The sequence below is a fragment of the Stylophora pistillata genome, chromosome 1, assembly GCF_964205215.1.
Source record: "Stylophora pistillata chromosome 1, jaStyPist1.2, whole genome shotgun sequence".
NCBI classification, from domain to species: domain Eukaryota; kingdom Metazoa; phylum Cnidaria; class Anthozoa; order Scleractinia; family Pocilloporidae; genus Stylophora; species Stylophora pistillata.
The window spans coordinates 25,996,014-26,015,335 of record NC_142519.1 but is presented as its reverse complement, the minus strand read 5'-3'; the positions used below and the strand labels follow the sequence as shown (position 1 = coordinate 26,015,335).

Below are 19,322 nucleotides of genomic sequence, written 5' to 3'. Positions count from 1 at the left end.
TCGAGGTTGTAGTTCGTCTGTCATGGCGGACACGAATAAATGCGCAGTCTCTATCACCAGAATCCATCTCAATCATTAACATTTCCCCTCTATCCTCGGAAGAAAAGGCCTAACACAAGTTATAATTAACTACAGATTACCTAGGAGCCATGTATGACCCAGACGACGGTGAGAAACCATCTTTTATTTGTGGCTAAATTTTTGCTCTTCAATATTTCAAAACAAAACAGCTAGCGTGAACAAGACGTTTCGGTCATTAGTTATTATCGCTGATTCTTCGCAGAAGTTGGGTATGGAGAGGAAGAGGGAGAAGAGATTACTCGAGATTTGTGGCAGGAAGCTTGCTGGATCGTCATTAGCTCGTATTTTGACGAGAAAGGCCTTGTTCGACAGCAGTTGGATTCATTTGACGAGTTTATTCAGATGTCTGTGCAAAGAATTGTAGAAGACTCTCCAGAAATTGATCTACAAGCAGAGTCACTTCACATGACTGCAGATACAGAAACTCCAGTAAGTTGGCAAATTATGATTGAGTCTGGTAAAGGGGCTACATGTGTCTTGTTGTGAGTTTGCACACTGAGTACATCCACTGTGACATTGACAGGTGTCAGGGCTTTCTATCTCGTAAAAAACAAACTGAAAGTTATGTACTGCTTGTCTAAAACAAAAAGTAAGAATAAAAGTTTACTCTTATGCATGTTATTGGCTTTCTTTATTATAATTCTAGAAGTACCTGCCAAAGGTGAGTTTGCACACAAAAATCTTTTACATGAAAGCAACCTTGGAAGTTTGATTCAATCAAGAAGTTGTATCCTGGACTGCTAACAGTTGAAAGCAGCTAGATCTGTGACGAGGTCAAATGCATGGTCAGTGACATATGCAGCTGAGCTTGTAAAACAGAAACAAGATATTTTTAAGTAATGTTTAACAGGGATGATGGCAAAAGGAAAGAATATGCAGCAAACTCCAAGCCAGTGATACAAAAAATATATCAAACAAAGAAGCTGCAAGGGGCTTCTAATATTTCTACAGCTGATTTGCTAAGGAAAAATCCTTCTTTCAGGAGATGGCTTAAGAAAAAGTTAGTGAGTTAAAGCTCACTCACAGTTGTAAATAAGCATCAAAATTCCATTAAATGTACGAGTTACTCTCCAATTGACTTCTTTTTATAGCCAAAATTCTTACTGAAGTTTGAACAAATTTACCTGTCAAAACCAACACATTGGGAAAAAGATGGTGCTCCAAGCCCTATGATGCCAAATGAAGCAAGGCTACGCAATCTAACGTAAGTATTGTAGAGTTGTATTTGTAAGAAACCTTTCTATTCAAGAATGAGTTTGCTACCACTGAAATATTTGAATAAAGTTTGTTGGAAAATACCTAACAAAGTGTTCACATTGGAGCTTCATTGAACTTTTATGTTAACAGAGAGGTCTCCACATCTATTAATATTTTTCTGAGATGAAATTGGTTCCTTTCCAGAACAAAAAATCGTAAAACTCCCACTGCATTGTATCTTGTTTACCACCTCCCAAAATGTTTGATTCAGCTAGATGATGGGAAAAATTGTGCTTTTGTGACTAATTGTGATTAATTAAAAGACAGATACACTGGAACAAGTTTAAATCTGATGCTGTGGGAGTTAAATTGAGAAAATATATTATATACACTGAAAAAGAATTAAGAGTTAAGACATGAAATAGTTTTGAACAAGTATTGCAGCTGTCATTATTGATATTGTTTGTTTGCAGTTATTCAGCCCCTCTATATGTTGACATTACAAAAACAATGACTAGAGAAGATGATGAACCTCAAGTCACTCAACATAGCAAAATGTTCATTGGAAAAATACCAATCATGTTGCGATCCACCTACTGCCTTTTGAGTGGTCTGACTGATCGTGACTTGACAGAACTTAACGAGTGTCCTCTTGACCCTGGAGGCTACTTCATTATCAACGGATCTGAAAAAGTGCTGATTGCTCAAGAGAAAATGGCTACAAATACAGTTTATGTATTCTCCAAGAAAGATTCAAAATATTCATTTACTGCAGAGATCAGATCATGCTTGGAACATTCTTCAAGGCCAACAAGCACCATGTGGGTATCCATGTTAGCTAAGGGAAGTCAAGGAGGGCGTAAAAGTGCTATTGGTCAGAGGATTGTTGGTTCCTTGCCATATATCAGACAAGAAATCCCCATTATGATTGTATTCAGAGCTCTGGGTTTTGTTGCTGATCGAGACATTCTAGAACATATCATTTATGACTTTGATGATCCAGAAATGATGGAAATGGTGAGAACTGAGTCAAAAGATGATTTTTCTCAGCAGTTCATTCTGTTGTTATCCTAATTCAGACTTTCAGTGTGCATTTTCTGGTTAACATATTTTTGAGTGGTACTGTATTCTTTAAAAATGTAATTGAAATTTACTGGACATATTAAAATCCTCGCTGTTATAGTGTTCCTTTCACATAACTGCCACTTGCATGTCTTTGTATGGTATGAGGATACTTTATAAGGATTGAAGTGTGCAATTAAGAAGAAATCTGCGCAATGTTTACTTTGAGCTACAGTTAGGATGTTTAAAGTTAATTCATTCAGAAAATGTGTTGTTTTTTTGATGAAAAAGTACTGTTGACATCAGGGATCTTTCCCTGGCTTCAGATGTTACAGGACCTATTGTTTGTCTTTGATGCCAAAATAAAGAAATTAGCATAGCAATAGTATCTGTAAATCCAGACATTCTAGTGATTGGTGTAGTGTGTGTGGGTTTGGAAACCAGTTTCATTTTCTTTTTTCATCGTCCAGTAAAGTTAAACTGGTTTGAAAAAGTTTAAACCTAGACAAAATTGAAATAATACATTTATCTGAATCTTTAGGTAAAACCATCTCTAGATGAGGCATTTGTCATACAAGAGCAGAATGTGGCTTTGAACTTCATTGGCTCTCGTGGTGCTAGACCTGGTGTGACAAAGGAGAGGCGTATCAAATATGCCAAAGAAATCCTTCAGAAGGAAATGCTGCCTCATGTTGGTGTTAGTGACTTCTGTGAAACCAAGAAAGCTTACTTCCTTGGGTGAGACAACTTTTTCCTCAGCTAACTTGTTTCATTTGTTTCAAGGTTTGCTAAATACATTTCCTATCAAAACTGTTGAGAAAATCAAAAGTCAAAAATCAAATGTGGAATCCAAAATTTACAAAATTAAATTACCGTAATTTTCAGGCCGTTTACCCGTGGGTAATCTGTTGATTTTGCTTTAAACATGCGCCACTGTGGATAATAGGGAGGTGTGGGTTATGTGACAATTTTGAAATCTACTGGCAGTGGCATTGAAAAAAATTGTCACCTACCTGCATTTCCACCTCTCAGATGAATTTTATTGTATTAAGAGTGCCACAAAGCGGCATGAAAACATGATGCCAACTCGAGTTTATTTCATGCACAATTGTGACCCTCCACGGGATTTCCAGCATAATGGTGATAACACGGGCACACGTGCGATGACATGCCACACTAAGTGTGATATGTGACACGCATATGTGCATTTATTAACAAGGAAACCAGGAGTGTCACGGTAGCTTTTGTTTTTCACGTCTTAACATGCTCAATCTTTTATTTTCAACAGCGTGTTAAATGACACGCTTCGTAGCATGTTAAAGTCGTGTGAATATGGCACAGTAGCACGGAAAGAGTTGTTAGGCAACCGAAGAGGTCAAGCAAGAGAGCCTTTAGTTTTAGAAGTTGCACCGCACATTGAAAGAATGGTAGCGAAAAAGACGCCTTATGTAAAAAGTTCTTCCGAGCACAAAATGCTTTCACCGTACACTGACATCAAGCAAAAAGACAGCCTATGTAAAAAGTTCTTCCTAGCCAAATGCTTTCACCGTATGCTGACTTCAAGCAAAAAGACTGCTTATGTAAAAAGTTCTTCCTAAGACAAATAATGCTTTCACCGTATGGACTTCAAGCAGGGCCTAGCGACAGTTTGATGATTCGATGGCCCGGTAAATATTATGTTCGAGCAACAATGTGTTCAAAAAGTATTGTTTAATAGAGGATTTTGCGTCAAATCGAAGTTTTTCAGAATTTTCAATGTAACGCTGTGCAATTTCTGGCCACGAAGGCAAGTAAACAACGATCTAAGCATGATAAATTTTACCACGTGGGCTTTGTACACATAAGAAATTCGTACGTTTTTCGCTTCTAACAGCAAATCAAAAAATTGTTTTGAATAAATCTGTCGTCTCTAAATATTTCTTGGCCATTTTAGCTTGCTTCCTTATTAATTGATTCCATGGAACTTGAGATCTCTTCACTCGCGGACAAATTTGCATATTCCCGTTTGAAATATGATCCACAGGCTCATTTGCACACATGCGAAAATATTTAGCGATTTTTATCTTTTATCTTGATTTTTGAGAGAAAACGAAATATGCACCTATCGCTTTTTTCGACGAAAATAAGTTCTTTAATTAGTCTTCTTTCACTGGAGCTTGTTTTTTGGAAAAGATGATTTTTAAAAATTTACTTCGCATTGTCTTTGCTTTCTTATTTTCTCCAAAATTTTGACTTTTCGTAGGCATGTGTTAGATTGTGTTACAGGTAAGTGTCAATGGGTTAATGATATTTCGCACACCAGAGTGCAATATGACACGGCATAACACGGCTTTTGTTTTCGCACCCTTTAACACGCTTCTTTGTTTAACCTGAACACGTTCATTGTTTATATGGAACAAAAGAAAATTTTAATCAGGAGTGCATTGTGACACGCTGCTACTGTGTTAACGAAAATTTCTTTTGTGTACAGTGCTAAAATAGTGTGCCCGTGTCATCACCATTATGCTGGAAATCCTGTGGAGAGTCACAATTAGTTACGCAATGAACAAATTGTTACCAACACGTGTGTAAACAAAACCTTGATGGTGACAAAAAATAATCCAAGGAGAACATCAGTAACAAATTTCCAGTTAACACTAGCTTTAGTTGAGGAGAATTTTCTCGTTTTAAGGGACTTGGTAGGCCCAGTAGAACTGGAGATATCGATTTTTTTTGAGAAATCAACAAATCAACTAGCCTGCAGTGCCGGCGTATTTTGGGTGCATGAGTGCACATTTTCATATTAGGCCGCCATCTTAGATTTGGTTACTGTGGAGGATTGGGGCGAGGAAATATTTGCCGAAGGAGTAGGTGTCAAGTGGAAAAATGGGCAATGGGGGAGAGGGAGGGGAAGGAAAAAATACGCCTGCCTGCAAAGCCTGTGATTTCGCAAAACCCGTACACCAGATGGACGGGGCCTCTGATTGGTGTGGTAGGTTGAAACTGGATTGATGCCTGTCATCTAAAGGAGTTTTCTTCCAGTCGTTCCACGATTGGGAGTGGGAGTGATTTGGAGAGAAAATGGTGGATACGCTAAGCTTTGATGCCATTCTGGCAGAAGTGCATTTATTTCTCTCTTAGCTGGGTATGTCGCTTGAAATACACCCGGAACAAAAGGAAGCCATCTCTTCTCTTGTTCATGGAAGGGATTTGCTAACAGTTCTTCCGGCGGGCTTTGGTAAAAGCCTCATCGTCCAGTTGTTGATCCACATGAAGCAAATATTATCGTTGAAAGCTGCGTGTGTGATTGTTGTCTGTCCGCTCAAAAGCATCATGCAAGATCAGCTGGCGGAAGCATCTTTAATGGGTTTGACGGCGACATCCCTTGCTGGTGCTGGTTTACAGGATGTTGAAAACGGCAAATAGCAACTGATATTTGCGACCGCAGAAGAAATACTAGTGAAGCCTTTTATCTCTTCCCTGAAAAAGAGCACTTCACCATTGCACCAAAACCTTGCTGCAATAATTGTGGACAAGATTTTCTTGATTTGCTAGCTGACTGTGGTGATAGCGTCTTGGCTGTTGGCGAATTAACTCTACTAAGTTTTGATTTTCTCCATGAAGGGCTCGCTTTCTCCGGAGTTGCCAGTGTGCATTTCGTGCTTTTAGATACGGAGTTTACCGTTGGAGTCGAGCTCAGTTTGACAAACTCGAACAACTGGCCAAGACTGCGAATTTTTCGACCACATGGGTTGCAAACACAATCAGAATATGTTGCAGGATCGTGCAACAATACTAATCCAACACGACTACAAACCTTTGCTTAATCAACTCTAAGGCTGTCCTTCCTCTGTGATGGTCTAAAAAGGTTTTCCGAGGACGAGTACACTTGTTAGCCGAGAATATTTCCAAATTTCACTTTAAAAGAGCTTTTGCAAATCCTACAGCTGTCGTTAGGATGTCTTTCTGACATAACTTCACTCACATACTCGCTCGCTTGATCGATTCTGTTTCGCACGAAGTTGACAAATACACGTGTGTCAATGTTTTTGTCGGCAGTAAATTTTTGGCTTCCATCCGGTAAAAGCAAAAATCGATGTTCATGGGCTGCTTGCACATTTCTGGAAAGGCAGTCAAGCGCTGCTAATTAGGAGACGTTTTGTGAAATCACAGGCTTTGCGGGCAGGTGTATTTTTTCCTTCCCCTCCCTCTCCCCCATTGCCCATTTTTCCACTCAACACCTACTCCCTCAGCAAATATTTCCTCACCCCAATCCTCCACAGTTACCAAATCTAAGATGGCGGCCTAAAACGAAAATGTGCACTCGTGCACCCAAAATACGCCGGCACTGCAGGCTACAAATCAATATGGCGCTGAACGATCGCTCGCACAAATGTGGCCATGAATTTGCATTCGGTCAAGAATGAAACGTTGTTAATTCTAGAGCCTTTTTGTACAAACTTCCTTTGTATTTAAGGTGCGGGTTATCCACTAGTGTGGGTAATCTGTTAACTTTTTTTCTCGCCGCATGCAATAATCGGCCAGCGTGGGTAAATGGCCGGAAATTACGGGTAACCAAAATCCAAGCTGTACCAGATGAAAGTGCACATCCTTCATCTGATCCAAAGTTTTGTGAAAGAAACAGGATTGAATATCCTTGTAGGAAGGACTAACTTTTCATCTGAAAGTGAGTGGTTGATTTTGTTTATTGAATTTTTTAATTTGAGTGGAAATATGCCACTCGTTTTACATCTTGTGGAGCAAGCACTGTTTGATTGACATTTGATCATAAAGAAATAAACTACAGTATTTAACAGTCTTTTATGCAAGTGGCATAGAGATGCAAGGTGATCACTTTTGTGAACATCTCATGAATTCCAAAAAGGCAATGGTCTGATGATGACATTAATAGGATTGTTGTTTTTACAGATACATGGTGCATAGGCTACTGCTGGCAGCACTTGGTCGCAGAGAACTGGATGATCGGGATCATTATGGGAATAAACGGCTTGATCTTGCAGGACCATTGCTTGCTTTTCTCTTCAGGGGGTAAGATCATTGTATAAACATATGTCTTGATTGAATTGGGTAATGTCTTTGAATTTAGTCTTGGTTAACACATTTAGATCCTTTTTGTAAAATAGTACAAAGAAAGTACTTTTTATTGCTTCATTTTTAGACTCTTCAGAAATCTCATGAAAGAAGTCAGAATGTACGCCCAAAAGTTTATTGATAGAGGAAAGGTAATCATGTTATGCCTAGATGATTATGCTTTTGCATCAAACCAATGAAATGTCATCATTGGTCTAGTCTGACTAGTGCTTGCCAGAGAGTAGTGGAAGATTTTGTACTACCCACTTGTACCTCTATGGCCAACTCTTTTGAGTAGTGGTTTTGATTTCCAGCTACCTTTGCAGTGCAAAATAAAAGCTCTCTCAATTCGTAGGACTTCAACATTGAATTGGCTCTGAAACCTAAAGTGATCACAGACGGTTTGAGATACTCTCTGGCCACTGGAAACTGGGGTGATCAGAAGAAGGCTCATCAGTCCCGTGCAGGAGTGTCTCAGGTACTCAGTCGACTGACCTTTGCCTCTACACTATCCCACTTGCGTCGTCTCAACTCACCCATCGGTCGAGAGGGAAAGCTTGCACGTCCGCGACAACTCCATAACACTCACTGGGGGATGATTTGCCCAGCAGAGACTCCTGAAGGTCATGCTGTAGGACTGGTTAAGAACTTAGCTTTGATGGCTTATATTTCTGTTGGTTCCCAACCGAGTCCTATCTTGGAGTTCTTGGAGGAATGGACCATGGAGAATTTGGAGGAAATAACCCCATCTGCCATTAGCAAGTGAGAAGTGGAAATATTCTTGAGTGGCTTTTTGACATTGAATTCTACAGGGTAACTTTTTAGTCTGGACAAAGCAACCCCTACAGTTGAGTCCATGTATCTTCCAACCAAACTCCTGGGAATTAGGTTTTTCTATTCTCTGTTTTAACCCCATACACCTAAACATCAGTGTGTAAATTCTCCATACATTTCCAAAGTTGCTGACAAGGAGGATTTATTTAGCAGTCAAGAGTTGGTGATCATTTCCTTTATTCTTTTGATCTTTATGTTCCCTTCAGGGGTGGTTTTGAAAGGAGACATTCCATGCTAGTCACTCTCGGGGGTCTAAGGGTTAATCAATAGATGGGAAGAGTGTTTTCTGGACTTAGAACTGCATTAGGTGCTAAAAATAATATCTGGTAGAACTGGAAACTTTAACTGTTGTGAAAAATGTTCTTCCTTATAGTGCAACCAAGATTTTTGTAAATGGATGCTGGGTAGGAATTCATCGAGATCCAGATCAACTCATGAGTACATTGAGGAAGTTGAGGAGGCAGATGGACATCATTGTGTCTGAGGTAATACCTGGTGATGGCCTGGTGATGGTAATAATTTTCTAAATGTTTGTCATCCAAATTGACAATGAAAAATTATAAATCCATTTTACCTTCAAGGAAGAATCAGTTCAGCTATCTTAGCTCCCATAATAAAGTCAGAAAGGCAAGCATGGTCAGTAGCATGGGTGTTAGACTTGTATCAAGTGATCCTGGATCCAAGATTTCCACCCTCATTTTTAAATGGACTTTTTTTCTTGGTTGGGATTTTTACCCATGTGAATTGGCAGGAGACAAAGCAGGTCACTATTTACAAAAAGAAAGCAAGAAGTTGAACTCATGCCATTTGGGGATTGTTAATAATTGATTTAACAAGTGTATGATTTTGCTTGAAAGAATGTCATTTTTGCTCATTCTTAAGGTGTCAATGGTGAGAGACTTTAGAGAACGAGAGATTAGAATTTACACAGATGCTGGTAGGATTTGTCGTCCATTGTTGATTGTTGAGAACCAAAAATTGTTGCTGAAGAAACACCACATTGATCAGTTAAAGGAGAGAGAGTACAACGAGTACAGGTGAGGTATTGTTAAGTGGGATAATTTATGAGAAAAATAAAATCCTTGTACCGTATTTACCCGTGTATAATGCGAACTTATTTTTCCCGAAATGAACACCTAAATTCGAGATGCGTATTATACACGGAATCCTTTGTTTAGGCTGACGCGACATTAGAATAACAAAGACACATAAGCGTGCGATGTAATTGGTCTTTAATTTGAGGGTAAACTAACCTACCAATGACCGATGGTAATCTTCAAAAGAAAAACTCTCCCAAAGGTTGCCAACAAGCACGGAGTTGTAATCGCCGCTCAAGAGAAAGGTTGGATGGACGGTGAAGGAATGAAAACATGGATCGACAAAGTTTGGTGTTCGAGGAGAGGTGGCCTGGGGAGAAGAAGAAGCCTGCTTGTTTGTGACGCGTTTGAAGCCCACGTGACCGAAAGAGTGAAAACAGCACTGACACGAGAAAACACGAACTTAGCAGTAATTCCTGGCGGATTAACCTCGATCTTGCAGCCGCTGGATGTCTCTTTAAACAAGCCGTTTAAAGATGGTGTTAGAAAGAGGTGGATGGAGTGGATGGCGGAGGGAATCCATGAATTTACAGCGAGTGGCCGCCAAAAGAAACCATCCGAGGAACTGATCCTTTCGTGGATCGCAGGAGCAGGGCAGGACATTTCCGAAGAAATGATTGAATCCTCATTTCTAAAATGCGGGATCACCAACAGCCTTGATGGATCCGAGGACGACCTAGTTTACGAGGCCAACGATGACTGCAACAACGAGCTCGATGACTCGTTTGCAAGAGAACTGTTCCAGTCAGACTCCGAGTCCGAGTTTGAAGGATTTGATATGTGAAAGATGTTGTAACCATCATTTCGTTAGTTTGCCAAGTTAATTGAAATAAATAATGTTATACAATTTTACCTTCTTGTTGAGTAGTTTATTTTTCTTTTTTCTCAAAATTTGGTCTGAAATTGGGATTCGTATTATACACGGGCCCGCATTATACACGGGTAAATACGGTAACCTCCAGTCAGAAAGATTTTGTGTTCTTTTACCAATCAGGTGTTTTCACCTTTATTGCTACCCCTCGGGTACTTTTTTGAATGTGAATAGGGTTGACAAACTGAGCTTCATGTTCATGGAGGTTTTTTTTTAAAGCAAAGTATAATAAAACATGCAGTCCTCAATGAATTGTACTGAGAAGCTCTAAGTCTGAATTATTGCTTGTACAGCTAGGAACAAGAACACTGAAACTGATTATCAAGTTGCCCACACAGATGTTGATTTGTTTGCAAACCATTGTGTAGTAATTACACTGTAGTTCATCAAGCAAACTCTTCAAAATGGTAAACCATTGGAAAAAAAGTGAGCTGCAACTTTTCCTCCCAGTTAATAGAGAAGGGAGGCGATCTGTAAAAGCAACACAGTACATGTAGTTCTTTTTTAGGGAATCATTTTTGTTGTATCAAAGAAAAGTCAATTTTTATTATCTTCTACAGCTGGCAAGATTTGGTGGCAGGTGGAATTGTAGAGTATATTGATGTGAATGAAGAAGAGACAGTGATGGTAGCCATGACTCCTGATGAATTGGTGGAGAAGGGTCAGGCTTACTGTTCTACATATACTCACTGTGAAATTCATCCTGCCATGATCCTGGGAGTGTGTGCTTCTATTATTCCATTTCCAGATCATAATCAGGTATTTTTAATGCATTAGATTAATAAGTATTCACCCACCTATTTTCATGCACCTCTAATGTGGTTGTATAGTTTTCCATTTAATCTGGCTGCTTTAAAACTTTAAACTCAAAGAGAAAAAGTCAGTTTAGGAGAGGTTTTTCTCCTCTCCTCAAAAACAATCATCATTTGAATTTATTTAATTTGGAGTTTATTTAGATTTATACACGACCCCACAAGCTGTTTAGCTTTAAACATTATCGTGTCTAAATAAAGGTGCTATTATTATTATTATTATTGTTAGTTTACTCAAGGCATTGATGTATGTTAGAGAAACTTCCACATTTTAATTGTTACCTGTTTTGAAAACTGTTTTTCCCCAAATTTAAGAAATCGTTTTGAGACACAGTGTTGTCAACTTGGCTTTTTTTGTCATGTTGTATTATTGGTAAAAAAATTAAGTGGATATCAGCATCCTATTTTTTTGCAAGTTTTTGCTATATGCAGTATGGAAAATGGTAAATCTGAGTAAAGATGGCCTTTGATTAAACATCTTTTGTATAGTGGGTATCCACACTTTCCTTTCAAATAATAGGGTAATCTTAGGTCCTTTGAAGCACTTTTCACTGCATCCTTTCAAACATAACCTCATTCATTTCATTCACTTTCGTTCTTGTTTACAGTCTCCTCGTAATACTTACCAGTCTGCTATGGGTAAACAAGCCATGGGTGTGTACATCACCAACTTCCATGTACGTATGGACACATTGGCTCATGTGTTGTACTACCCCCAGAAACCTCTGGTCACCACACGTTCTATGGAGTATCTCAGATTCAGAGAACTGCCTGCAGGTTAAAAAATAAACATTTTTTTCAAGTGCAGTCTGGAGAAAAGGAATTTGGCTTTCAAGCTGACTTAAAGAAAATTTTTGATTAGCTTGAGACACAGTTTTGAGGTGAAATGTTTAAAACTGGAGTACCAGTAACTCATGAACATTTAACATTTTTTGTATCCCTTTCACTCCCAAACTGAGTAATGTTGCCTTGCAGTTACTGTAATTACATTGTCAAACAGAACAGTGACAAAAAGAAAGTGAAATGTCAGAGGATATTGTTGCTTTATGAAAATAAATTCTCAAATTGAATTTGTCAGAAATGTTGGCTTGCAGGAAGGGGAATTGATGGTGAGTTTTTGGTAGGGAGGGGCTTAAAGAGCTGTTTCTAGTCCAGGGTCGTCTGACTTTTGTATGACTTAATTGTCAGTGTGCAAGAGTGTAAGTTAATGCTAAATTAGGTGATCAAAATCTTCCTCCCCTGGCACATTCATGTAGCCTTAACTGGTATACCAGTCCTTTTGTTCATCGATGAAGCTCCATGATTCTGTCATCTTATTTCTTCAAACTTTGCTGTCTTTTTTCTTCAAGGAATCAATGCTATAGCAGCAATTGCATCATACACGGGATACAATCAAGAAGATTCAGTCATCATGAATGCATCAGCTATTGATAGAGGACTTTACAGGTGAAAAACAGAATTATTTTGTTTGATTTTTACAGCCAGGTGCAATGTTTTTTTGTGGCCAGCAAGTAATGTAATGGCACATCCAGGTGAAACATTTTCTTACTCCTAAATGTCCCTGATTCACGGCTTGCTTTCTGTGTGGACAATTTTTGCTTTAACTCTTTAAATCTCACGAGTGACCAAGACAGATTTTTCTCTTACAATATCAATACGTTATCGAGAAGACAAGTAATGAAAATAATAACATATCAGTTAGGGGATTAACACCAAATTCTCAAATCTAACATTATTTCAACTGTATAGCAGACAGTATGGAGAATTACTAATGAGATCTTACGAGTAGGAGGGTTGAAATATAAATACTATCTGTAAAGTGACTTGAGTTAGCAAAAAATTATGCAAATATTGTGAAGTTTCCCTTTACTGTTCTTTAACCATTGTGGTCTTAGTGAAGTGGTTATAAAAGAGTGATGGTTTGAACTTTGCTAGGTCTGTGTTTTACCGATCATATCGCGATCAAGAATCCAAGAGAGGAATGGACCAAGAAGAAACTTTCGAAAAACCAACTAGAGACACATGTCAGGGTAAATTACCTTGTTATAATTGTTATTAATTACCTTGTTATAATTGTTATTAATTACCTTGTTATAATTGTTATTAATTACCTTGTTATAATTGTTATTACATCTCATGGGTCATTTGTTGGCCATAGCTTCAGAAGTGCAAGTGCTAATCACTGAGATGCTTTTATCGTAGTTAGTTAGTTAGTTACACCCTCAGCTCCTCATAAAGCATAGACCATCAAAAATGTCCCTTCTCTACCTTGCCCTAAGCTGGGTTAGCCATTCAAGCATGGTGTGGGTGTGGCCTCAATTCTTCATCTCAGCCTATTGTCTCAGTGCCAGCTGTTTTTTTGAGCCTCCTGTTTTCCATTTGCCCTCGCAATTCTATTTTGTTGTTGTAAAGTAATGCAAATGGTTGTCATTGCTAGGCTAAAAGAGATGTTGCTAACCCTTTTCTTTGCTTTAAAGTTGGGGTTTTTTAGATTTTCAGTTCTACCAATTATTTAAGAATGGTTTACAAATGCCTCTAACTCCTAACCCCTCTTGCTTTACTGACAACAGTAACAGCTATTTTACCACGAATAAAGTAGTAACATTTAAGATATACACTTCAAAGATGTGTTAGAAGAGATCTGGAATAATTATGACAAGCTTTACTGTTTGCGTGCTACGGACAGACAGAAATAAATCTTAGCTTTATCAACCGAGTTGATAATGTAAATTGCATATCGTAGAGGGTTTCTAAACCTGACGTTTCACGAGAACCCTTTTTCAGAGCCCTTTTTTACTTCTTCACTCTGACGAAGAGATAATGCGATAATGCTCTAGACTTCAGCTTTAGAAAACTCGTTACAGTGGCTAGTTTACAGTATCAACTCAGATGATAAAACCACATTATGTTTTAATGCCCCCCCACTGACGCACCACCACAGTTTCTTCAGAAAATTACTCCCTTAATACAGACAGACAGGCGAACAGACTGTGACGAATAAGCCCAAGGTACTCTCCATGTCTAAATGTATTAATTCATAAGCTTTTCCTTTGTAGGTATGAGGCATGCAGTGTATGATAAACTTGACGATGATGGCCTCGTAGCACCTGGTACGAGAGTTAGTGGTGATGATGTCATTGTAGGAAAGACTATCACTCTGCCGGAAAATGATGATGAGGTACATAGGTTTTCCTGGATGTTAGATATTTAAAACAAATTTGGCCTGTGGCTTGCTCTTGGTGCTAGTGGTTATTGAAATTTTACAATAGACAGTGTCACTGGCTTCTTTCCACGAGAGCTTAGATTTGATTTTTTTCTACAGCTGGAAGGAACAACTCGGAGGTTCACCAAGAAAGACTCTAGCACATTCTTGCGTCCAAGTGAGACAGGGATTGTGGATCAGGTTAGTTTTTTTTAATCCTCTTGGCTTGTGGATCAGGAATACTCGCTTGTGCTTGTGTTCGTCATGAACTATTTCTTAGTTTATGTGTAGCTAATGATGTGTTTCTGGCTTTTCATTCTCACAAGGTAATGGTCACCATCAACCAGGAAGGTTACAAGTTCACTAAGATTAAGGTAAGATTGGAAATGAATGAATGTACAACTGAACAAACAAACTTGAATGTTTTGGGTTATTAAGAAACGGTAAAATCAGCAGTCTGTTCTTCAAAAAAAAAAATCAAATCCCTTTCAACAATACAGTGTGTGCGCTCACGCTTTGCGACGAGAATAATTTGATGCAATACAAGAGTATGTAATCAAAGTAACTCACCAGGAGAGCTCCTCAAACTAACGGAGATATTGTTCATATATCAGGTTCGTTCCGTTCGTGTTCCTCAAATCGGCGACAAGTTTGCCAGTCGGCATGGCCAGAAGGGAACTTGTGGAATAACGTATCGTCAAGAGGTAAGGCTTAAACCAACGCGTTTGTGGAGGTTGTGTCGTGTTTGCGATGATTGTGTACCCTATGTGTAATAAGAGCTTTTTCAAATGAGTGAGGCACGGAAAGGACTTCTACCAATCCTTTGACCCCTTTGTGTAATAAGAGCTTTTTCAAATGAGTGGGGCATGGAAAGGACTTCTACTAATCCTTTGACCCCTAAGAGTGATTAGCATCTAATTTCTCTTTACAATACCACCCCTGAATCTAACATTAAGGTCATGAGAATAAAGGAAATGATCACCAACTGAAGAAGCTCTCGATTGTTAAAAAAATTCTCCTTGTTAGCGCATTACTAACCGTATAGAGAACAGTGTGGAGAATATGCATACTGATGTTAGGGCTTGAAGGGTTAAGAAACTTGTGAGGTTATCTCACAAGGTTCTTATCAGCGTTTTTCTTCAGTTTGTTTCTAAATAGTATCTTAAGAACTTTGACTCTGTTATTGATTCTTGTAATCTTTGTTTGTTTTTTTTTTTCGTTAGGACATGCCATTCACCTGTGAAGGGATCACTCCTGATGTGATAATCAACCCTCATGCTATTCCCAGCAGAATGACAATCGGACACTTGATCGAATGTTTGCAAGGAAAGGTAACAGTGCACAATTATTTTATCTCTCATTTACCCTCAGTTTGAACATGCATCTTTTTAGTCTAGATACTTGTTTTCTCCTAGAATGGCTTGGTTATCTTTGAGATATGTATAGTTTTGCATTCATCTCTTGAATAACATCGATGTCTAATCACGATTGACAGGTGTCAGCTAACAAGGGAGAAATAGGCGATGCCACACCCTTCAATGATGCTGTTAACGTCCAGAAAGTTTCTCAACTGCTGCACGACTATGGATACCATTTGAGAGGCAACGAGGTACAGGTTGCATGAGTTTGATTTCCCCTTCCGAGCTCTTTTTGACAATGTTTCAAGTCCAGAACCATTCATAACAAAAGCCACTGTGAAATCAAAAGTAATAACAAGGAAACATCCAGAAACGCTGGGAAATGCGAGTGATGAAGCGCGACCGGTTTTAGTTTTGCAGCCAGTTGTCTGTGAGAGAGGTGCTAATTTTAAGACTCATAGGGTGAAGTAAAGAGCAACCAGTGCAATCCTGAATAACTTACTATACACGAGTAATAAAATTGCTACAATGAGTTTGTACCCACGCTCTTAGCGTTTATTTGTATCTTTCCGCAATTAGGAATAGTGAACATTAGGGCTACATATTCTTAAGACGTGAATGGTACAACATAATTGTCTTGTATTGCTGGTTGTAGGTCTTATACAATGGCTTCACTGGGCGGAAGTTAAACGCGCAAGTTTTCTTGGGTCCAACATACTACCAGCGTCTGAAGCACATGGTGGACGACAAGATCCACTCTCGGGCCAGAGGTCCGGTCCAGATTCTTACTCGACAGCCTATGGAGGGAAGATCACGGTAAGTCAAAGTACAACCTCAGGGGGTGGGAAGAGAGCTCAAGGTATCTGCAATGTTTTATATGTTGATATTTGTTTACGAACGGTAGTAGATAACTGGAATCGAAATATTAAATCTTTGCGTATATCAAGGTGAATAAAGAGAAGAAGAACCGTATCTGTGTTAGTGGCGTTGAGTTTGTCAAGAATAAAACTTGAGTTCATCGTGTCGGATTGGAAAGCTGAAATATACCTGTAACAAAGTCAGGATATGAAAGGGACAAAAAGGCAGAAAGCTCTGAAAAATTTTGATTTTGGTTAACATAGAGAGCAGAACCTTCCCCGACACACTTAGTACAACACTTTTGCAGAGCGGTGTTCGTGATGTACTTCTTCGCTTCCCTATTTCAGTATTGTTAATTGACGAATTACCCTCGGAATCTTGTAAGCTTGCAGATGATCCTTAGAGGGGGACAGGGAAGGCAGCAAGTGTCCCAACAAATTGTGTTTAGGAGAAAAGGTTTCACGTTTCCTTCCTCCTCCATCCTCTGCTTCTCTTGTGCAATTCTTAGTTCTTTGAAAAACTGTCAGTCCGTCTAGATACCCACCTGTCCCCATGAAAACCCCGAGTGTTCCATTCTCCAGTTGTAAAAAAATATTAGTTTCATATCGCTTGCTTTTCAGTGATGGTGGTCTTCGTTTCGGTGAGATGGAACGTGACTGTATGATCGCACACGGTGCCGCACAGTTCCTGAATGAGCGACTGTTTGAAGTGTCTGATCCATACAGCTGTCACGTTTGTAACCTGTGTGGATTGATCGCCATAGCGAACCTGCGCAATAACACCTTTGAATGTAGAGGTTGTAAAAACAAGACGCAGGTAATTGAACTAACATTGTAGATGCGTTATGGGAAGCCCCGCTAACTCAGGGACCTTATTCAGCTCTGTATCACTTAAGGTTATCAGAACGTCGCTTTCATTTTTTTACTTGTTGTGCTTTTGTTTGAGGATCCACTTGTGCTCAAAGGACATAAAGATTCTAGGATATTACATTCCGCGTAAACCACCTTGACCTCTGGAACTTGAACTGTATGTTATTGATCAGCCGTTTATTGAGACTAGAGATCCAAACTCGTTTTTCTTTTCAGGTGTCCCGTATTCGTTTGCCGTACGCGGCTAAGCTGCTTTTCCAAGAGCTTATGTCCATGAGTATTGCTCCCAGAATGATGGTGTGTGATCCAGTCAAATGAGCTATGTACATCCTGGCTCTTCACGCTGGGATTTGTGCATCCGGTTATCATTCTGTTGATGTTCAGCTTAAGCTGCCTCAAATGAGTCTTTAACTTAACATATTTGTGCAGCTTAGTTGAGGAAGATGAAAAGTGCAGTACAGCTAACCCTTTGGCAAGCTTGTAGTGCAGCATACCAAATGGAAAGTTCTGGTATATATGACCCCTGTTGTAAACTAAGATCCTGTACTCTCCGTAAAATGTGCACTGCCCTTATGGGGTAAGAACTCTTCTTTCTTGCTTTGTCCTAAAGGCGTAGAGAGGAAAAGGGTCCTCGGGGTTGATGTGACCCCGCTTAGGCAAAACTCAGTAATGATTTAACACGATTAAAATCCTGACCTCTAAAGGAAGAAAGACACAAACTGGCCTTAAATTCTTTGATGTCATTGAGGGTCCTCTTGCATACCCAGGCCAGTGGCTTACTTTCATCACAAAATTTCCACTGGACGAAAATTCCATACATGTGTTCTTAGACTACCCTACTTCCAACGCCCTTAAAAGAAATAAAAATAATCAAGTAAACTGAAAAGCAACTTCGTCCGCTGAATGGAGAATGTTTTTTAAATCACCCTATCGTTTTTTTGATGTAAATGACTGACACAAATCCAGGCTTGTTTCTTTCAACGCAAAACGATTTCGACGAAGGGCTAAAGCTCGAAAGGTCAGCTTTTGTAATCGTTACGGTGGCCAATTTACCATTTCAACTTTGTTGATATATCCAAATTATTTCATTTGGTTGTTGCTGTTGTTGTCGTTTTAACGGAAGTTTACCGGGGAACTGTTGTGATCGTATGTCAAAGTTAGAACAACTATCAACGCTTTAACGTTATTTTTCATCTTAAAACATTCAACCAGAAGCAATTCGCTTTTGAGAGGGTTTCGTCTGAAATCGGTCTTGTGGAGATCCTACGGGACTCTCGGCTGTTAAATGTAGTATCTTTGTATAGAAGGTTGAGCTTGTTTTTGTATAGAAAATTAAAGATGTTTTTGAAATAAAATTGCATACGATATGGATATTTGTAACAGCACTTGTAACCCCTTCCAACCTCTGATATACTCTTTTGAAACATTATTTTAATACAACTGATACCCCCATACACTAACACTACACAGCCTTAATTTAAAGCTTGATTTTCCCATCCCATTATCTTAAATGTTAGGACACTATTGTGGGTGGGTTGAGGAGGAGGGGGGGGGGGGGAGAGGAAGGTGTGTGGTGACGGTGTTGGTGTTGTTATTATAGATCTCATTCACGTGTATGCATAAGTGTTGTTCTCGGTTTTGGTTCCAATAAATGGTTATAATCCACCCACAACGTAAATAACAGTGGAAAATTATAATTTTTAATTACTGACTGAGTGGGAGAGCCTAATACAGTTAAATCCTTTCCTCGTGACCAGAAGCCTCACACTTTACCGACCTGACCTAATTTGGTTAATTTGACTTGTGTCACGTGACTGCTGCTCTCTATGTTCCTGTCCCACTCGGTTGCTTCACTTCCAGAGTGATGTTCCTAAAATGTTTTTCAATGCAGCTGCAAGCGGGGCCGAATATGATGGTATTCTTTATTTCTATTCGTGCGTAGGCAAGTTAAGAACACCTTTTAAATCCGCTACTTGATTAAACATTGGTACTTTACGCTTACCAAATATTG

At 39.1% G+C, this 19,322-nt stretch overlaps 1 protein-coding gene across 1 annotated transcript; it reads left to right on the top strand.

The window, feature by feature from the left end:
• Positions 1 to 5: 5 nt before the first annotated feature.
• Positions 6 to 18,678, top strand: LOC111320592 (DNA-directed RNA polymerase II subunit RPB2). Its single transcript, XM_022923251.2, has 23 exons — positions 6 to 168; positions 284 to 510; positions 1,173 to 1,285; positions 1,752 to 2,295; positions 2,882 to 3,078; positions 7,249 to 7,368; positions 7,499 to 7,562; positions 7,766 to 8,172; positions 8,618 to 8,729; positions 9,127 to 9,281; positions 10,773 to 10,971; positions 11,633 to 11,801; positions 12,374 to 12,470; positions 12,960 to 13,054; positions 14,081 to 14,202; positions 14,347 to 14,427; positions 14,553 to 14,600; positions 14,841 to 14,930; positions 15,450 to 15,557; positions 15,722 to 15,835; positions 16,240 to 16,400; positions 17,063 to 17,258; positions 17,528 to 18,678. The coding sequence occupies exons 1-23, from the start codon at positions 150 to 152 to the stop codon at positions 17,627 to 17,629; spliced, it is 3,540 nt and encodes a 1,179-aa protein (XP_022778986.1). The 5' UTR covers positions 6 to 149; the 3' UTR covers positions 17,630 to 18,678.
• Positions 18,679 to 19,322: the final 644 nt, after the last annotated feature.

What these genes read in the sequence shown, in the direction of transcription:
- LOC111320592 (XM_022923251.2), top strand. An exon ending in TGGACATCATTGTGTCTGAG is followed by an intron (nt 8,730 to 9,126) that starts GTAATACCTGGT and finishes CTCATTCTTAAG; the next exon opens with GTGTCAATGGTGAGAGACTT. An exon ending in TGCCGGAAAATGATGATGAG is followed by an intron (nt 14,203 to 14,346) that starts GTACATAGGTTT and finishes TTTTTTCTACAG; the next exon opens with CTGGAAGGAACAACTCGGAG.